Source organism: Dreissena polymorpha, chromosome 4, assembly GCF_020536995.1.
Source record: "Dreissena polymorpha isolate Duluth1 chromosome 4, UMN_Dpol_1.0, whole genome shotgun sequence".
Lineage (NCBI taxonomy): Eukaryota > Metazoa > Mollusca > Bivalvia > Myida > Dreissenidae > Dreissena > Dreissena polymorpha.
The window spans coordinates 134,932,328-134,950,966 of NC_068358.1; the positions used below are offsets into that span (position 1 = coordinate 134,932,328).

General features: G+C 35.6%; 1 protein-coding gene across 7 annotated transcripts in view; it reads right to left on the reverse strand.

The window, feature by feature from the left end:
• Nucleotides 1-8,988: 8,988 nt before the first annotated feature.
• The window catches only part of LOC127876686 (phospholipid-transporting ATPase IA-like), a 110,674-nt gene continuing 101,023 nt past the window's right edge, over nt 8,989-18,639 (reverse strand). For 6 of the 7 annotated variants that reach the window (XM_052422081.1, XM_052422082.1, XM_052422085.1 and 3 more), the window contains 2 exons: nt 16,268-16,311; nt 8,989-13,232 (listed from right to left, as the gene is read on the reverse strand). In XM_052422081.1, coding sequence (XP_052278041.1) covers nt 13,179-13,232; nt 16,268-16,311 — 98 coding nt within the window. In that variant the 3' untranslated portion in view covers nt 8,989-13,178. Of the gene's footprint in view, nt 13,233-16,267; nt 16,312-18,084; nt 18,125-18,639 lie in introns of all 7 variants that reach the window. The other variant, XR_008048028.1, reaches the window with a different exon arrangement.

The following is an 18,639-nucleotide window of genomic DNA, read 5'->3' on the forward strand; positions in this document are numbered from 1 at the left end:
GTATACCTAGCTATCCTGGTTTTCACAGTGGTATTTTAAGCTATCCTGGTTATCCAGTGGTATACCTAGCTATCCTGGTTATCACAGTGGTATACCTAGCTATCCTGGTTATCACAGTGGTATTCTAAGCTAACCTGGTTAGCCAGTGGTATACCTAGCTATCCTGGTTTTCACAGTGGTATTCTAAGCTAACCTGGTTATCACAGTGGTATACCTAGCTATCCTGGTTATCACAGTGGTATTCTAAGCTATCCTGGTTAGCCAGTGGTATACCTAGCTATCCTGGTTATCATATTGGTATACCTAGCTATCCTGGTTAGCCAGTGGTATACCTAGCTATCCTGGTTTTCACAGTGGTATTCTAAGCTATCCTGGTTAGCCAGTGGTATACCTAGCATTCCTGGTTTTCACAGTGGCATTCTAAGCTATCCTGGTAATCACAGTGGTATTCTAAGCTATCCTGGTTATCACAGTGGTATTCTAAGCTATCCTGGTTAGCCAGTGGTATACCTAGCTATCCTGGTTTTCACAGTAATATACCTAGCTATCCTGGTTATCACAGTGGTATACCTAGCTATCCTGGTTATCACAGTGGTATTCAAAGCTATCCTGGTTAGCCAGTGATATACCTAGCTATCCTGGTTTTCACAGTGGTATTCAAAGCTTTCCTGGTTAGCCAGTGGCATACCTAGCTATCCTGGTTATCACAGTGCTATTCTTAGCTATCCTGGTAATCATATTGGTATACCTAGCTATCCTGGTTATCACAGTGGTATTCTTAGCTATCCTGGTTAGCCAGTGGTATACCTAGCTATCCTGGTTATCACAGTGGTATACCTAGCTATCCTGGTTATCACAGTGGTATTCCAAGCTATCCTGGTTATCACAGTGGTATACCTAGCTATCCTGGTTATCAGAGTGGTATTCTTAGCTATCCTGGTTAGCCAGTGGTATACCTAGCTATCCCGGTTATCATATTGGTATACCTAGCTATCCTGGTAATCACAGTGGTATTCTTAGCTATCCTGATTAGCCAGTGGTATACCTAGCTATCCCGGTTATCATATTGGTATACCTAGCTATCCTGGTTATCACAGTGGTATTCTAAGCTATCCTGATTAGCCAGTGGTATACCTAGCTATCCTGGTTATCACAGTGGTATTCTAAGCTAACCTGATTAGCCAGTGGTATACCTAGCTATACCGGTAATAATATTGGTATACCTAGCTATCCTAGTTATCACAGTGGTATTCTTAGCTATCCTGGTTATCAAGTGGTATACCTAGCTATCCTGGTTATCATATTGGTATACCTAGCTATCCTGGTTATCACAGTGGTATTCTAAGCTATCCTGGTTAGCCAGTGGTATACCTAGCTATCCCGGTTATTATATTGGTATACCTAGCTATCCTGGTTATCACAGTGGTATTCTAAGCTATCCTGGTTAGCTAGTGGTATACCTAGCTATCCCAGTTATAATATTGGTATTCCTAGCTATCCTGGTTATCACAGTGGTATTCTAAGCTATCCTGGTTAGCCAGTGGTATACCTAGCTATCCTGGTTATCACAGTGGTATACCTAGCTATCCTGGTTATCACAGTGGTATTCTAAGCTAACCTGATTAGCCAGTGGTATACCTAGCTATCCCGGTTATCATATTGGTATACCAAGCTATCCTGGTTATCACAGTGGTATTCTAAGCTAACCTGATTAGCCAGTGGTTTACCTAGCTATCCCAGTTATCATATTGGTATACCTAGCTATCCTGGTTATCATATTGGTATACCTAGCTATCCTGGTTATGATATTGGTATACCTAGCTATCCTGGTTATGATATTGGTATACCTAGCTATCCTGGTTATCATATTGGTATACCTAGCTATCCTGGTTATCATATTGGTATACCTAGCTATCCTGGTTATCATATTGGTATACCTAGCTATCCTGGTTATCACAGTGGTATTCTAAGCTAACCTGATTAGCCAGTGGTATACCTAGCTATCCCTGTTATCATATTGGTATACCTAACTATCCTGGTTATCACAGTGGTATTCTAAGCTAACCTGATTAGCCAGTGGTATACCTAGCTATCCCGGTTATCATATTGGTATACCTAGCTATCCTAGTTATCATATTGGTATACCTAGCTATCCTGGTTATGATATTGGTATACCTAGCTATCCTGGTTATCATATTGGTATACCTAGCTATTCTGGTTATCACAGTGGTATTCTAAGCTAACCTGATCAGCCAGTGGTATACCTAGCTATCCCGGTTATCATTTTGGTATACCTAGCTATCCTGGTTATCACAGTGGTATTCTAAGCTAACCTGATTAGCCAGTGGTATACCTAGCTATCCCAGTTATCATATTGGTATACCTAGCTATCCTGGTTATCACAGTGGTATTGGTACACCTAGCTATCCTGGTTATCATATTGGTATTCCTAGCTATCCTGGTTATCACAGTGGTATTCTAAGCTAACCTGATTGACCAGTGGTGTACCTAGCTATCCCGGTTATCATATTGGTATACCTAGCTATCCTGGTTATCATATTGGTATACCTAGCTATCCTGGTTATCACAGTGGTATTCTAAGCTAACCTGATTAGCCAGTGGTATACCTAGCTATCCCGGTTATCATATTGGTATACCTAGCTATCCTGGTTATCCCAGTGGTATTCTAAGCTAACCTGATTATCATATTGGTATACCTAGCTATACTGGTTATCACAGTGGTATTCTAAGCTAACCTGATAATCATATTGGTATACCTAGCTATCCTGGTTATCCCAGTGGTTTTCTAAGCTAACCTGATTATCATATTGGTATACCTAGCTATCCTGGTTATCACAGTGGTATTCTAAGCTAACCTGATTAGCCAGTGGTATACCTAGCTATCCTGGTTATCATTTTGGTATACCTAGCTATCCTGGTTATCACAGTGGTATTCTAAGCTAACCTGATTAGGCAGTGGTATACCTAGCTAACCTGATTAGCCAGTGGTATACCTAGCTAACCTGATTAGCCAGTGGTATACCTAGCTAACCTGATTAGCAAGTGGTATACCTAGCTAACCTGATTAGCCAGTGGTATACCTAGCTATCCTGATTAGCCAGTGGTATACCTAGCTAACCTGATTAGCCAGTGGTATACCTAGCTAACCTGATTAGCCAGTGGTATACCTAGCTATCCTGGTTAGCCAGTGGTATACCTAGCTGTCCTGGTTATCACAGTGGTATTCTAAGCTAACCTGATTAGCCAGTGGTATACCTAGCTATCCTGGTAATCTAATTTTTTGAAGTCAAATATCCAAGTTTCGTACCTGACAAGAGATATAATTGGGACAAATGTTTTAACAAATTTTCATGACAATAAAAGGTAAATGTTGATGATAAAGCCGAGGGAAAGAAGTGGATGAAAACAGCTGTATGTGAGCACACTGTGCTAAGGTGAGCTAAAACTACATAAAATAAACATAAGCTTTTAAAGTAATAAAATGGACACAATGATTGAAAGCACAGTTTAATTTGATTTCTTTATATATTTTTTACTATCACAATAAACTTTAATTTAATACACACACAAACAAATATCTGAAATAGACACTATGAAATCTCATAATCTTTAAAACCACAAACAATACTTATACAATGCTGTGTACACAGATTATTATATTCAATAAAATTAGAACATTAGACACACAAACACTAATAATGTATAAGTATGGAAATAGAGAGAAGAACAAATATAATGTAATGTTTTAGTTTACATAGAAATTAACAAGGAAATATAAAACTCTAATAAACTGCACAATTTAGAAAAAAAAAATACCATTGTGTCTAGGGCAATAGCTCTGAACAATTATATTGTACATTTTCTTGAAATATGAGTACATATATTCAAATAAGTGTGGAACATACATTTATTGCATCAACAAGAACATTTATCATATCATAAAATAAAAAAGCATGTGTATGAATTAATAAGACTAAAATTCATATTGATAAGCCATGAAATGTTGGATTGTGTGTCTATCAATTCAATGTTGAAGGACCCTTTCCTAACCTTAAAACACATGTGCACCCTGTTAACATTGTGAAGTGTTTCAGCTGAACATGCCTAATGATAAATAAACTAACAACAATGAAAGCAAAAAAAAGCTGACTAGAAACAATGTAATTCAATATTGGTTTCAGTCACTTTAGTACATGTAATAACTTCTCAGGATGCATGATTCTTGCATCTGAACGTTTAGGGAACTGATGGCATAAAGAAGGGTAATAAGTAGGTCAATTGGCAGAAACTGTTGTCCCTGATTTAGTGATTAGCAAGAGCCCATTGCACAGGGTAATCCTGAGGGACACTTTGTACACTAATGTCTCATGCAAAAGTAACTAAAATTACATTTATACATTATTTAAACAGGGGTTAGTGGTGTATTGTCTATCAAACAAACTTATTTTATTTTAAAATGGTACAATGAAAGTATATAGGATTCACAGCAACACTTATCAACTGTTAAAACAAATTTCTAGCAAAAAAGTGATTTATGTACAGATATGTGTATAACTTTTTAAAAGACCAAAACCAAATGATAATTGTTTAACATGATCAGTTTTAAGATTACTTTGTGGGTCTTGAGTCTATAAAAAATAACTAATTACTGCTATTTAATTTTGATAATATCAGGTGAGGATAAGCATACACTAACTGTGAGGCTTGCCCAGGCTTTATTTGTATTCATATATATATATATATATATATATATATATATATATATATATTACACCTCAGAGATATTGGTCCTTCTATATCTATATGACCGGTTCCAGTCTGTATAATGCGATAGAGAAACCTAAGAGTATATGGACTGGTCACTATTTTTTGTATATGGACCGTTCTGGGTTACACATCACTAAATTTGCAGAAGCTTTTTATTGAACAGCATTGACACTTTTTCAGCTTTAATAAGAGTAATTTTTTTTTTTAAATAAATGACACGCTTACCTCAATGCCAACGTTAATCTTATGTTTATAACAATAAAGTCGAAACGATATTCGCTTCCATTTTTATTTTTCTGTCCCTTTATCAAAACTTATTTTAAGTCAGACTATTTTATTGTATTCCTATTGAAGTTTAAATTATGTATGATAAACACACAATCCGAAATATGTTTTGCATTTGTTCGATGCATTAAACACATAATTAACTGTTAAAAAAACACCACGTCCGACATATCCCTAACATCCAGAGAATTTAGCTCCAACTGGAATGTTTCGTCAGAGAAACTACGTCACACGATATACGTCATCGTTTGCGCATTCAGTTGCATGAAAAATAAAAGTACGGACAGCCGGTACAACAATGTACAATGATACAGAGGAAACTCTTTGGTGTAATATAAGAAATAGTAAACTCAACTTCGGTCCCAATGGCATTATAGTGACCAGCCAGGCAGCCAAAAACTGTATATGGACCTCAGCCTACGGCTTTGTGGCTGCCTGGCTCGTCTCTATAATGCCATAGGGACCTCATTGAGGTTTACTATTTCTTAAATATATATATTTATTATGTATATATATATATATAAACTTAAGCGCAGTAATCTGTTTTTCTGTTAATCATACACTGACCTCATATTTTAAAGACATCATAAAATATCATCGATAACCCTTTGCGCTTTAAGCTGGCAAAAGAATCGGTTGATAATGATGTGTTTTTCAAGAAGCACCTCAAATTCATTCTTAATTATTAGTAAAATAAATATTTTGCAGTTCAAGTTGCTTTCAATTTCTTAAATAGACAACATCTTGGTATCAAATTGTGTGGTTTTGTTGAAACCAATTCAATTTAATTCTAAGTCAAATTATTAAATTTTAGTTGATAACAAGTAAAATTAAGCACATCTAAACATCAACTGATATTAAAGCCTACTGACCATAAAAGAATGTTTTGGTGTATGTTGCCCCGGATTATGGACCATAAATCGGCACAAACAATCTACAGATATTAAAAGTAAATTTAAACAAGAGGGCCAAGATGGCCTTAGTTCGCTCATCTGAGAGGAGTCAGTTCATTCAATCTTTACCAAACATCAAACTTGACCTAGATATTGTCCAGACAAACATCCTGGTCAAGTTTCATCATTATTGAACCAAAACTCTGGCATATGGAGTGATTTTGTTTTTGTAAGATTTGACCTGGCGGCCTATATTATGAGTTGACCTCCCTTTCCAAACATCAAACTTTGGTTACAATAATAAATATTATGACCAAGATTCATAAATCTGAAACAAAATTGTGACCTCTAGAGTGTTTACAAGGAATTTGTATAATGTAATGAAAATTTGGACAATCTAAGGGCAATAATTATGGCATTATGTGATATATATCAAACCAATCTTTTCACCAAGTTTCATGATGATTGAGCAAAAAATGTGACTTCTAGAGTGTTCACAAGCTTTTATATAAATATAAGAAAACTGCCCCCCCCCCCCGCCGGCCATGTTATTCAACTGACCAGAACCATTTTCAAACTCAACTTTCATATCAAAGAAACAAATTTTCTGACCAAATTTAATGAAAATTGGGCCAAAATGTGACTTCTAGAGTGTTCACATGTTTTCACTTAATACATATAGAGAAAAATGCCCCGACCACTGGCAGCCAAGTTTTTTCACCGATCTGGACCATTTTCGAACTCGTCCGAGATATCAATGAAACCAATGTTTTGACCAACTTTCATGATGATTGGGCAAAAATTGTGACTTCTAGAGTGTTTACAAGGTTTCTCTAAAGCCAAATAAGTAAAACTGCCCCACCCACTGGCGGCCATGTTTTTCAACGGACCAGAACCACTTTTGAACTCAACCAACATATTATTAAGACAAACATTTTTACAAAGTTACATGAAGATTGGGCATAAAATGTGACTTTTACAGTGCTTACAAATTTTTTCTTTGTTTTGACCTAGTGACCTAGTTTTTGACCCGGCAAGGCCCAGTTTTGAACTCGACCGAGATTTCATTGGGACAAAGCTTCTGACCAAGTTTCATGAAGATCGGACAATAAATGTGGCCTCTAAGGTTTTTACGAACAAATGTGGACGGACGGAAAGACCGACGGACAGACAACGGACAAAGACCGGTCACAAAAGCTCACCTGAGCAATCAGGTGAGCTAAAAAGATGATTATAATGCAAACATGTAAGATGGATAACAAAGTTATAAGGTGTTTAAAACATCTACATGATAAATTCCATTTTTGATTGATTTAATAAGAAAATTCTATTAACTTGACCATTATATTGTTTCATGATCCTAGGCGTAAGCTTTCTTGAGTTATCATCCAAAAACCATTTTACTGTGTCAAGTTACCATGACCTTGACCTAGTGACCTGAAAGTCAATACGGGTCATCTGCAAGTCATTATCAATGTACCTATAAAGTTTTATGATCCTAGGCAAAGGCCTTCTTGAGTTATCATCTTGAAACCATTTTTCTAAGTTGAAACACCGTAACCTTGACCTGTGACCTAGTGACCTGAAAATCAATAGGTGTCATCTGCGAGTCATGATCGATGTACCTATGAAGTTTCATCATCCTAGGCATAAGCATTCTTGAGTAAAACAAGTTCACTATTTTGGGTCACCTCAATACTATGAAGTTTCATGATCCTAGGCGTAAGCGTTCTTAAGTTATCATCCGGAAACCCTTTTTTTAAGTTGAGTCACCATGACCTTGACCTTTGACCTAGTGACCTGAAAATCATTAGGGGTCATCTGCAAGTCATGATCAATGTACCTATGAACTTTCATGATCCTAAGCATAAGCGTTCTTGAGTTATCATCTGGAAACCACTTTACTATTTAAGGTCACCTTGACCTTTGACCTAGTGACCTGAAAATCAATAGGGGTCATCTGCAAGTCATGATCAATGTACCTATGAACTTTCATGATCTTAGGCATAAGCGTTCTTGAGCTGTCATCCGGAAACCATTTTACTGTTTCGGGTCACCGTGACCTTGACCTTTGACCTAAAAATCAATAGGGGTCATCTGCTAGTCATGATCAATGTACCTATGAAGTTTCATGATCCTTGGCCTAAGCGTTCTTGACTTATCATTTGGAAACCATCTGGTGGACAGACATACAGACCGACATGAGCAAAACAATATACCCCCTCTTCTTCGAAGGGGGGCATAAAAATGTGACTTCCATAGTGTTCAATCACAAGGTTTGACCGAAACCATTTTTGAACTCAACTCTCGTATCAAAGAAACAAATGTTCTGACCAAATTTCATGAAAATTGGGCCAAAAATGTGACTTCTAGAGTGTTAACATGTTTTCACAATATACATATAGAGAAAAATGCCCCGCCCACTGGCGGCCATGTTTTTTCACCGATCTGGACCATTTTCCAACTCGTCCAAGATATCAATTAAATCAATGTTTTGACCACCTTGCATGATGATTGGGCAAAAATTGTGACTTCTTCTGTGTTTACAAGGTTTCTCTACAGCAAAATAAGGAAAACTGCCCCGCCCACTGGCGGCCATGTTTTTCAACAGACCGGAACCACTTTTGAACTCAATCAAGTTATCATTAAGACAAACATTTTGACAAAGAAACATGAAGATTGAACATAAAATGTGACTTCTACAGTGTTTACAAGGTTTTTCTTTTTTTTGACTTAGTGACCAAGTTTTTGACCCGGCACAACCCAGTTTCGAACTCGGCCGAGATTTTATTGGGGCAAAGCTTCTGACCAAGTTTCATGAAGATGGGACAACAAATGTGGCCTCTATAGTGTTTACGAGCAAATGTTTACGCACAGACAGATGGACGTACGACGAACAAAGACCAGTCAGAAAAGCTCACCTGAGCAATCAGGTGAGCTAAAAACTAATTAAATAACAGGCACACACAAAAATAACTAAGGAGTAAAAAAGGAAAATCAATGCAAATGTGAAGATTTGGAAAAAACTTGTTTGTGTTTATTGAGTCAATTATTTGAATATATCCCAATTAGAAAGAACCGGAATCAGTAAGTTATTAGTAAAAACAGAAGATACCAAATTAGTGATAATGGAGACTTTTCATAAAAAGAAAAAAAAAAATTCCTCCCTCTGGAGATCCAATACAAAGAGAAAATACCTGAGTTTATGGAAAAAATAATACAACAGAATAATGAGCAAATATAAAACCCAGTGAAAATGAAGAAAAAAAAGTTGTTGGCTTCTTATATGCCTTGGTCTGGAGAAAACAACTTTATACACAAGTGGTATCACAGAAACAAATTAATGCATTTGAACAAGACTTAAACATTGTTCAATCCTCCAATAATACTGGTTCTTTATTATATAATTTACTTTTTAGACCACTTGTGTATCATTTACTTTGATCCAGAACAAAATGTATCTTTTTTTATATGAGTAGCAAGCTCCGAATGTCAGATATGCAAGATGAAGATCATTTCTAAAACAAATAATGATGAAGCAAGTGGTGTTGTGGTTAGATTTCTATTTTATTAATAAAGGGACTTGGACCATAAAAATGAGCAGTCCTCTGTGAAAAGGGGTTTAATGCATGTGCTTAAAGTGTTCTCCCAGATAAGCCTGTGCAGTCCACACAGGCTAATTAGGGACTACACTTTCCGCCTAAATTGAATTTTTGCAAAGAAGAGACTTTATGTAAACAAAAAATACCATAAAAGCGGAAAGTGTCGTCCCTGATTAGCCTGTGCGGACTGCACAGGCTAATCTGGGACGACACTTTACGCACATGCATTAAACCCCCTTTTCACAGAGCATGGCTCAATTATTGTATTCAGCATCTTAATACAGTACAGCAAAGACTTCTTTGCCAAAGAACAACTAATGATCATGAAAAGGACAACAATAGTGAACAACTTCAGTGCCTTCAGCGCTTTGATTACATTCACTACTGACCAGGCAAGTCAGTTTCACAACCAACACAGCAAAGTTAAAACATAAAACTCTTGTATCTAAAAACATTTCTTTGTGAAATAAGGTAGTTACATGCGCAACACTTTAACACAGAGCTTATATTGCATCTATTTAAAAAACACAAGTAGATTATTAATATCTCTTCACAAAAATTAGAACTCTGCTTGATACTTCATGAACATTTCCATCTTTCTTATTCATTGAAAAAATAAAATACACATTAATGATGAAATAAATATTATTTATATATGCATTTTACACTTCATCCTAAATATAGCGTCTATATAACATGTTATATACTGGATTTCTAATAAGTATTTATTGTAAGCAAAAAATACTGCTTGATAATACAAGATTCTTAATTATGAACAGACAGAATGACAAGTGCATGTACACAATCTGCTTTATACACAAGGAAGGAAATACAAACTTTCAAATCAAAACATATACCCTTATAAAATAAAATATAATTAGCTTGAGGACAATTTAAACATACCAGCAATTATACATTGTATTAACATTGATTCTTTTAAATCAGGACTTTAAGGGGAGTGTATGAACCACGGACTCTAGATTACACGGAGTGTATATTGACAGGAGATGAATCGAGTATTTGACCCTTACTGTAGTAAATTCAATCTTATGCAAAAAACTATTCATCCGATTTTATTGGTTTGTACGTCATCGTGTTGCTTATTAATTCCTCTTTCAAAAAAATATAACTTTTAGTATATTCCCGTTGTTATTAATGGATTTATAGCGAGTTAAACACAAGAAATACACATTTTATGTTTTACCACCGCGCGTTTTAACGTGTTGTGGCTATCGATTTTTTACAATCAGCGTACAGCGAAGCGCCGAGGTTATACATTATATTTGAAGTATGCAAAGCCGAAAAATATCAAGAGGGTCCGCTATATACGCTGTTTCATCATAAAATTAACACCCTTTCTGTGTTATAATCAAGAGCTGAAATCGTTAATTTATTAAGCTTCAATAATACTTAGCTTTATTAATATGTCTCTAGAACAAAATATTTCAATATATTTCATAAAAAATATAATAATCATGGCAAAGGAAATTCAATGGCCGGTATCTAAACAAAAGCATAATCGCCAAGACCTTAGCATCAGTTCGGTTCGTTAGGACCGCGCGCTACTTTTTTCCGCCTTCATTCCTTACTTGTTTTGATTTTTAAACCATTTTTTTCTCTATCATATACATAATTCTATTCTCCTAAGCAAGATGTTATTTTTAAAACTGAACTCCAAATATAAACGCTACAAATCGGTATTAAGTACGAACATGTCAATCGTAAATCTAGATTCTAAAACTCCAGAACGGTATGATATTTGCAAAAGTTAAAGTTACAACTCGCCGGGCTGCCGAAATCAGAGGAAAAACTTAATATATATTTATTTATCTGAAAACTACGTTACGTAAGCTTTCTAATGATATATAAATTGTCAAAATCGGTCTAGAAATGAAACTATAATTTAACAAAATACGTGAGTGGGTACATCAAATTTATAACCTCGGCGCTTCGATAAAAGATCGATAGTTACGACACGGTCACGTGACTTAGACACAACAAGATATTTGGTGTAACGATCCCGTTTCTTATCCGTGTAATCTAGAGTCCGTCAATATACACTCCGTGGTATGAACTAAACAAAACACTTAAAAAATCTGTTAATCAAACTCTAACAACTTGAAAAATATTCAGCATAATTACTTGTCTTCTTATTTGTACAGCCCCTTTATATGAGAAGCGTTCTTGGAAAACCAGGTGCAACGCTGGTCTGTTATTTGTAATCCCAGTGTAGCCTGCGCAGTAAGTAGAAGCTTATCAAGGATATCACTTTCAACTTGTATTGAATTTTGTTGTTTAAACAAAGTCTCTTCTAAAAGACAATCCAGTGTAGGCTGAGAGTCATCACAGATTCAGCCTTGGACAACTTTGAATGAAGCGTTACCAGAACACAGCCAATATGATAATGTTGAAATACCCCGCACATAAACATTCAAATACTTTATTAAGAATCTATATTTTATTTATGGAAGCCTATAGTAGACACCAATTTATATGTAGGTAAATAAAATACTTTAATTTATAAGTGGATAAACAATAACAATAATATTTATTATAAACAAGAGCTGTGTTTGTGAAACACAATGCCCCCTACTGCTCCACTTTGAAGCCATATATTTGACCTTTGACCTTGAAGGTTGACCTTGACCTTTCACCACTCAAAATGGACAGGCCAAAAACAATACATTCGATCCGGGGGCATGAAAAGGGTGACACTTACTATAATGTTGAATCTGGTTGAAACTAGAATGTATGCAAGTGCATTTAATTTGCAAATACACATGTAACCATTATCTATTTACTAAAAATTTAAATAGTATGTTATCACCATAAATCAAAAACAATACAAAACAAAACATTTGCAAATAAATATTGTTTTCCTAATTTTTTGCGTATACAAGGCCAAACCTACAGGCAAGGCAAGAAGCTTCATATCTTTCCAGGATAAGTTTCTATAGGCAAGTTTCATTAAACTTCTTACTAAGGTATATTTTAAATTATCCATAAAAATATGAAATAAATATAATGCTATAAATCTATTTCAATTGAAATATGAGCCGAGTTATGGAGAAATGAGTGTTATGCCCCAAGCTGCCTGTAAATCTCTAGACCAGCCTGTGCATCCGCACATAATGGTGAGGAGCTATCCTGTCCACTAATGAGAACAGTAAGCCATGCAGTACTTAATGTCGACAGGGGAGTTCCTGACCAGACTGCGCTGCTAAGTCATGAGCTACCCTAGCCCCATATGGAATAAAACCTATTTTTCGCATGACAAGCTCATATGATTAAATAAAAAACACCCAGGTTTTTATTTAAAAATCAATTATTTAAAAATAAATAACATTTAAATAAGCAATTCAAAGTTTTGAGGAATTTAACATCTCTCAAAAGTTCTCTTTTATTTTCTGAAATTTCTTATAACTTTCTTAGTTACAGCACTTAAAAGCTTGCTATATGCAGCATCCTTGTTGGTAAGGGTTGACATCTTAGTGCTATCACTGGCTGGTCAACCTTGATCCATTGAGTATACAATACCCTTTTCAAGTGCACCCAAAACACCGCATTTAAACGTAGGTGCTTGGAACTGCCCCTCTCTCGAACTCCCCATTTATTGACCCTGTGGCTTCTCTTTAGTTGTGTCGTAAACTCTGATAAGTTCCGCCTACAAAAGCAAGAAGATCTCATGTAGAAAAAGGTATTGACTGTATTCATTGTTAAAAATTAAAAAAAAAGCTTCAATCTGGGCTAAATGCATGTTGTGCATTAAATGTGGTCCCAGATTAGCCAGTGGAGTATGCAAAGGTCAATCAGCAGGGTTCCCAGCTTTTTGTATGAACAAAATTCCCCGATTTTTCCCTGATGAAAAAAAATTCCAGGTTCATAATTTCAACCCATTTCTTGTTTTAGACACCCGCAATAAATAGCAGTTGCAGACAATAACACAGTTCACTAAGCTACATATACTACAAAGCCACCATAGCCATGCAGTCTCAGGGATCTATTTTCTGTTTTAATTTTTGGACTTTTCGACACCAGTCGGGAAAGTCTGACCAAACAAAATTCGCTGATTTTTCCCTGATTTAATGAACTTTTCCCAAATTCCCTGACTTTTCCCTGACTGGAAAAAGTGAAAGTCTTTTTCCAGGATTTCCCTGATTTCCAGGTTGGATGGGAACCCTGATCAGGGACAACACTGTCCACTTTTTAGGAATTTTTTGTTCATAGGAAGTCTTGCATACACAAAGATCTAACTCTAATACGACTGTGCAAACTGCACAGGCTTACATAGGACAATGCTTTACCAACATGGATTGGTTTTCCCACAATTTGACTAATATTGAAGGAACTAATGTTTTCATATTTGGTAGATATGCGCAGCATATGAGAAGTGTAAAAACAAAAATCAATAAATCATAGTCTTTTAGTCAGTCACAGCTCTTACAATAAAAACCCAGTCTTCCAAAAGAATCCCATGCATTTCACAAGAGCACCGCCTTGCGGGTGCAGACGGCTCATCTATTTTCTTTTTAAAGGTGAAGGGACTCTCAATTTAAATCACAAAGGAGGGAGAGGTTGAGTGAAGAGGGGTGTATAGTGTGGGGGTGTGGACATTTATTACATTATCTTCCATAAATGCGGAAAAAAAATGCAAAAATAAAATTTCGGGGGGGGGGGGGGGGGGGGGGGGGGGGGGGGAGGGGGGATTCTTAGGTGCGATGGTTGGATGGTATTTCAAAAATAAAATAATAAAAATAAATATTTGTTTTTTAACCGTTTCAAAATTAAATAAAATGGGGGGTGGGTGGGTGGGGTGGGGTGGGGGTATAGTGTGAGGGTGTGGTGGTCATTTTTGAGATGATCTTAAAAAAAAAAAATAGGGGGGGAATTGGGAGGGGGGGAGGGGGATGGTTTTGGTGGAGTCTATTGTGGTATGTCAGGTAAGAGTAGTTTTGTCAAAGTATCAATCAAATCTAATCAGAAATGAAGAAGTTATGGCAATTTTAGCAAAATTTAATCATTTTACCTTGACAGTCAAGGTCATTCAAAGGTCAAGGTAAAATTCAACTTGCCAGGTACAGTAACCTCATGATAGCATGAAAGTATTTGAATTTTGAAAGCAATAGCCTTAATACTTGAGAAATAAAGTGGATCGAAACACAAAATTTAACCATACATTCAAAGTTACTAAGTCAAAAAAGGGCCATAATTCCGTAAAAATGACAACCAGAGTTATGCAACTTGTCCTTTTACTGTCCCCTTATGATAGTTTACGAGTGTTCCATGTATGAAAGCAATATCTATGATACTTTAGGGGTAAAGTGGACCAAAACACAAAACTTAACCGAATTTTCAATTTTCAAAGTATAAAGGGCCCATAATTCTGTCCAAATGCCAGTCAGAGTTACATTACTTTGCCTGCACAGTCCCCGTATGATAGTTAATAAATGTTGCAAGTATGAAAGCAATAGCTTTGATACTGTAGGAATAAAGTGGACCTAAACACAAAACTTAACCAAATTTTCAATTTTCTAAGTATAAAAAGGGCACATAATTCTGTCAAAATGCCAGTCAGAGTTACATAATTTTGCCTTCACAGTCCCCTTATGATAGTTAGTAAGTGTTGCAAGTATGAAAGCTTTGTTAATTAAGGAATAAAATGGACCTAAACACAAAACTTAACCAAAATTTTCAATTTTCTAAGTATAAAAAGGTCACATAATTCTGTCAAAATGCACGCCAGAGTTATCTAACTTTGCCTGCCCAGTCCCCTCATGATAGTAAGTAAGTGTACCAAGTTCGAATGCAATAGCATTGATACTTTCTGAGAAAAGTGGACCTAAACGCAAAACGTGACCGGACGCCGATGCCAAGGTGATGACAATAGCTCATAATTTTTTTTCAAAAAATAGAGGAGCTAAAAAAGGGCATCATTTATTATGGAATATAATGATAATTATTGCACTTACAAGTTTTTGGTTTGAAAGAAATGCAGTTGAATACATTAATCATCCAAAGTGAATGAATCACATGAAATTTCATATGCTATTGGTGCATTCACAGGAGTGTTCTAGCTGGATTGACTCCAAATTTCTGTGCTTTCCGAGAATAACATTTATTAACTCTTATATGATTCTATTGTTAAATCTCAAATTAGCTCTGGTGACCTATATATGCAGAAGTCTGAACGAATTTAACCCTGTCCACTCAGAAGCAAAGTGAAAATGGCTATGTGCAACCAGCATAAAATCAGAACAGCCTGCGAGTATCTTGCAGTCTGGTCATGTTTTATGCTGTTTGCTGCTCATCAGTATCTAAGGGTTGGAAATGAAGCCTTTAAACCTTGAATTTAGAAAGAAAGGTATTTAATTTAATGTAACTTTCTAAGGGACTACAAATACATAACAATGCGTATCTTAAGTGGTAGAGTTAATAAACTTTGAAAGAGGGGCATCTTTACAACGACGTTGGGAGAAAATCTGCCCAACCTTTAAGGAGTATATATCTCTTGAAAAAAGTATAGACAACTGACGCTGGAGAGCCACATACAAAATTTATCATCATGAAATTTCCTGCTTATGTGGTCTTAAAACATTTCTCATCTTAAACCTGGTTTCAACCTATAACATTGTCCAAAAAGAATGCATGTTATAGAAGAGCAAGGCTTGAGCAAATGTTAGCCAGGGCAGATACACCTACCTGGGCAATGGAGCCATGCTCTTCCTGGGAGAAGGCAAAGCCATCTGAAACATGCAAAACAACTTGTTATACAAGTCTGAAACATGGAAAACAACACGTTATACCAGTCTCACTCTGGAAAAAGGGGGCTTAATGCATGTGTGGAAAGTGGTGTCCCTGATTAGCCTGTGCAGTTTGCACAGGCTAATCAGGGACGACACTTTCCACATAAACTGGATTTTAGCTAACAAATGACTTCTATTAAAGGAAAATAAATTAAATGAGGAAAGTATCATCCCTGATTGCTGACTACACAGGCTAATCTGGGACAAAACTTTACGCACAGGCATTAAGACCCCTTTCCTCAGAGTGTGGCTCATATTGATGTTAACGCGGTGGTATGATGTATTATTCAGTAAATGTTAGGCTTAAAAGAAAAGGTACTTTCCTGCCAAACACTTAGTCTGTTGGTAATTGAAATAAAAAGAAAGTCACACTCCAATTAAGTGCAGACATTATTGAAAAGTGAGGACAATTTCTAGAACAAATTGTTACTTATTTATACATTTCAAAACAAATCACAATAAATCAGAACACACTAGTTTTGCTAATTCAGAACAGATTAATAAAGCTATCTAGTCATGGATGTAGCTAGAAGCCTTTTTTTAATATTACATACATTTATTTTTTCCACTTTACTAACATTTACAAGACTATGTTTAAACACAAAACAATAACCATTAAGAACTTGTACAGATCAAAATTAATATGTAATATAAATCTTAACAAATACATGTTCAAGTTGAAAAGCAAACATTAAAATCAATTATATCACATTCTTTTTTACACAAGCTCTGAACAATTAAGTCATTCAAAAGCTTAATAACAGATAAAACAGTCATCTCATACCGGATAAATTTCATCAGAGTAAGTTGGAGGAAAAACAGGAATGATTTCAAGGGTTTGATGGACACCATTGGTAAAGAAATAGCCATATAATCTAAGTATAACATAATAACTATTAGCTATGATGCAATCCTGTAATTTGAAATAGTGCTTTAAATAGTGAAGCTATATGTAACAATTGAAATTATTTGACATAGCTTTATCACCCTTACTTTCTACTCTACAAAGTAATACCCAACAGCCCAAAATATGTCAGCCTTGCTCTGTGAAAAGGGGGTTAAATGTATGTGCATAAAGTTTTGTCCCAGAGTAGCCAGTGCAATTTGCACAGGCTAATCAGGGACGAAACTTTCCGCCTAAACTGGACACTTTACACACATGCATTTAACCCCACTTTCACAGAGCACAGCCCATATTGAACTTTAAAAGTTTTTGATGAAATCTTTTTTTCATACCCAACAACTTTACCTGGTAAAAAATTTGAGCCTTCAACCAACAAAGCTAATATAAATTAAAATGTCACAGTCATGCCTGTTATATCCCTTGCACATGCCCTTTTGTCAGATAAAGGCAGACAAAAACATTCTAATGTCCATTGGCATACACACCTCAATGGTGGAAATAAAGAACTGTAAGGTTTACGACTTATTTATAGTACCGGTAAATATTTTGTTAAGCCTTCTACAATACAGATTTTAAATATAAAAATTGACACTTGTTGTAGAAGCTCTAATTATTAGGATCCCTATGTCCACAGATATTGAATAAATGCAAAAGCTGTTTGTTAAGGAGATACAAACTTAAACTTCAAATCCCATGGGGTATGAAATCAAATGAAAAGGAAATGAAGACATATGTTTATGAAGTTAATTTCTGCCCAACACATATAAAATTAACTGAATGCCAAAACCAAAATTAAACCAACTGGTTACCCCTTTGAATGCTATATCACCACTACATCCTGTGTTAGTGCTAGAAACAATGACAAGTCAGCAATTAGATGATGTTAACAAATCCTTGTTATAACTACAACATAATTATTATACAAAGTACAACACATTCATATATTTATAAACATACTCACTAGTAATGGCAAAGATTGGTGACATGTAGTATAGTTAAATGTGATTGATATATATATATATATATATATATATATATATATAGTAAAATGTCTCTTGCAATAGTGTGTCAATTACTCCATCAAGTTCTGTTAAGTACCTAGGTGCTATAATGGACCAGTGCCTGTCTGGTGAAAAGCAAACTCCAGGTTAAAGTTCCTATACAGAAAAAGTAAGTTATTAACATTGCACACCAGAAAACTCCTTGTCATGTCCCTTATACAGTGCCACTTTGACTATGCCTGCTCCTTTTGGTACCCTGGTCTTATTCAGTCACTTACACATAGGCTTCAAACTACACAAAACATGGTGATTAGGTTTGTTCTGAATATGGATAACAGATCCCATGTTGATCAAGAACAGTTT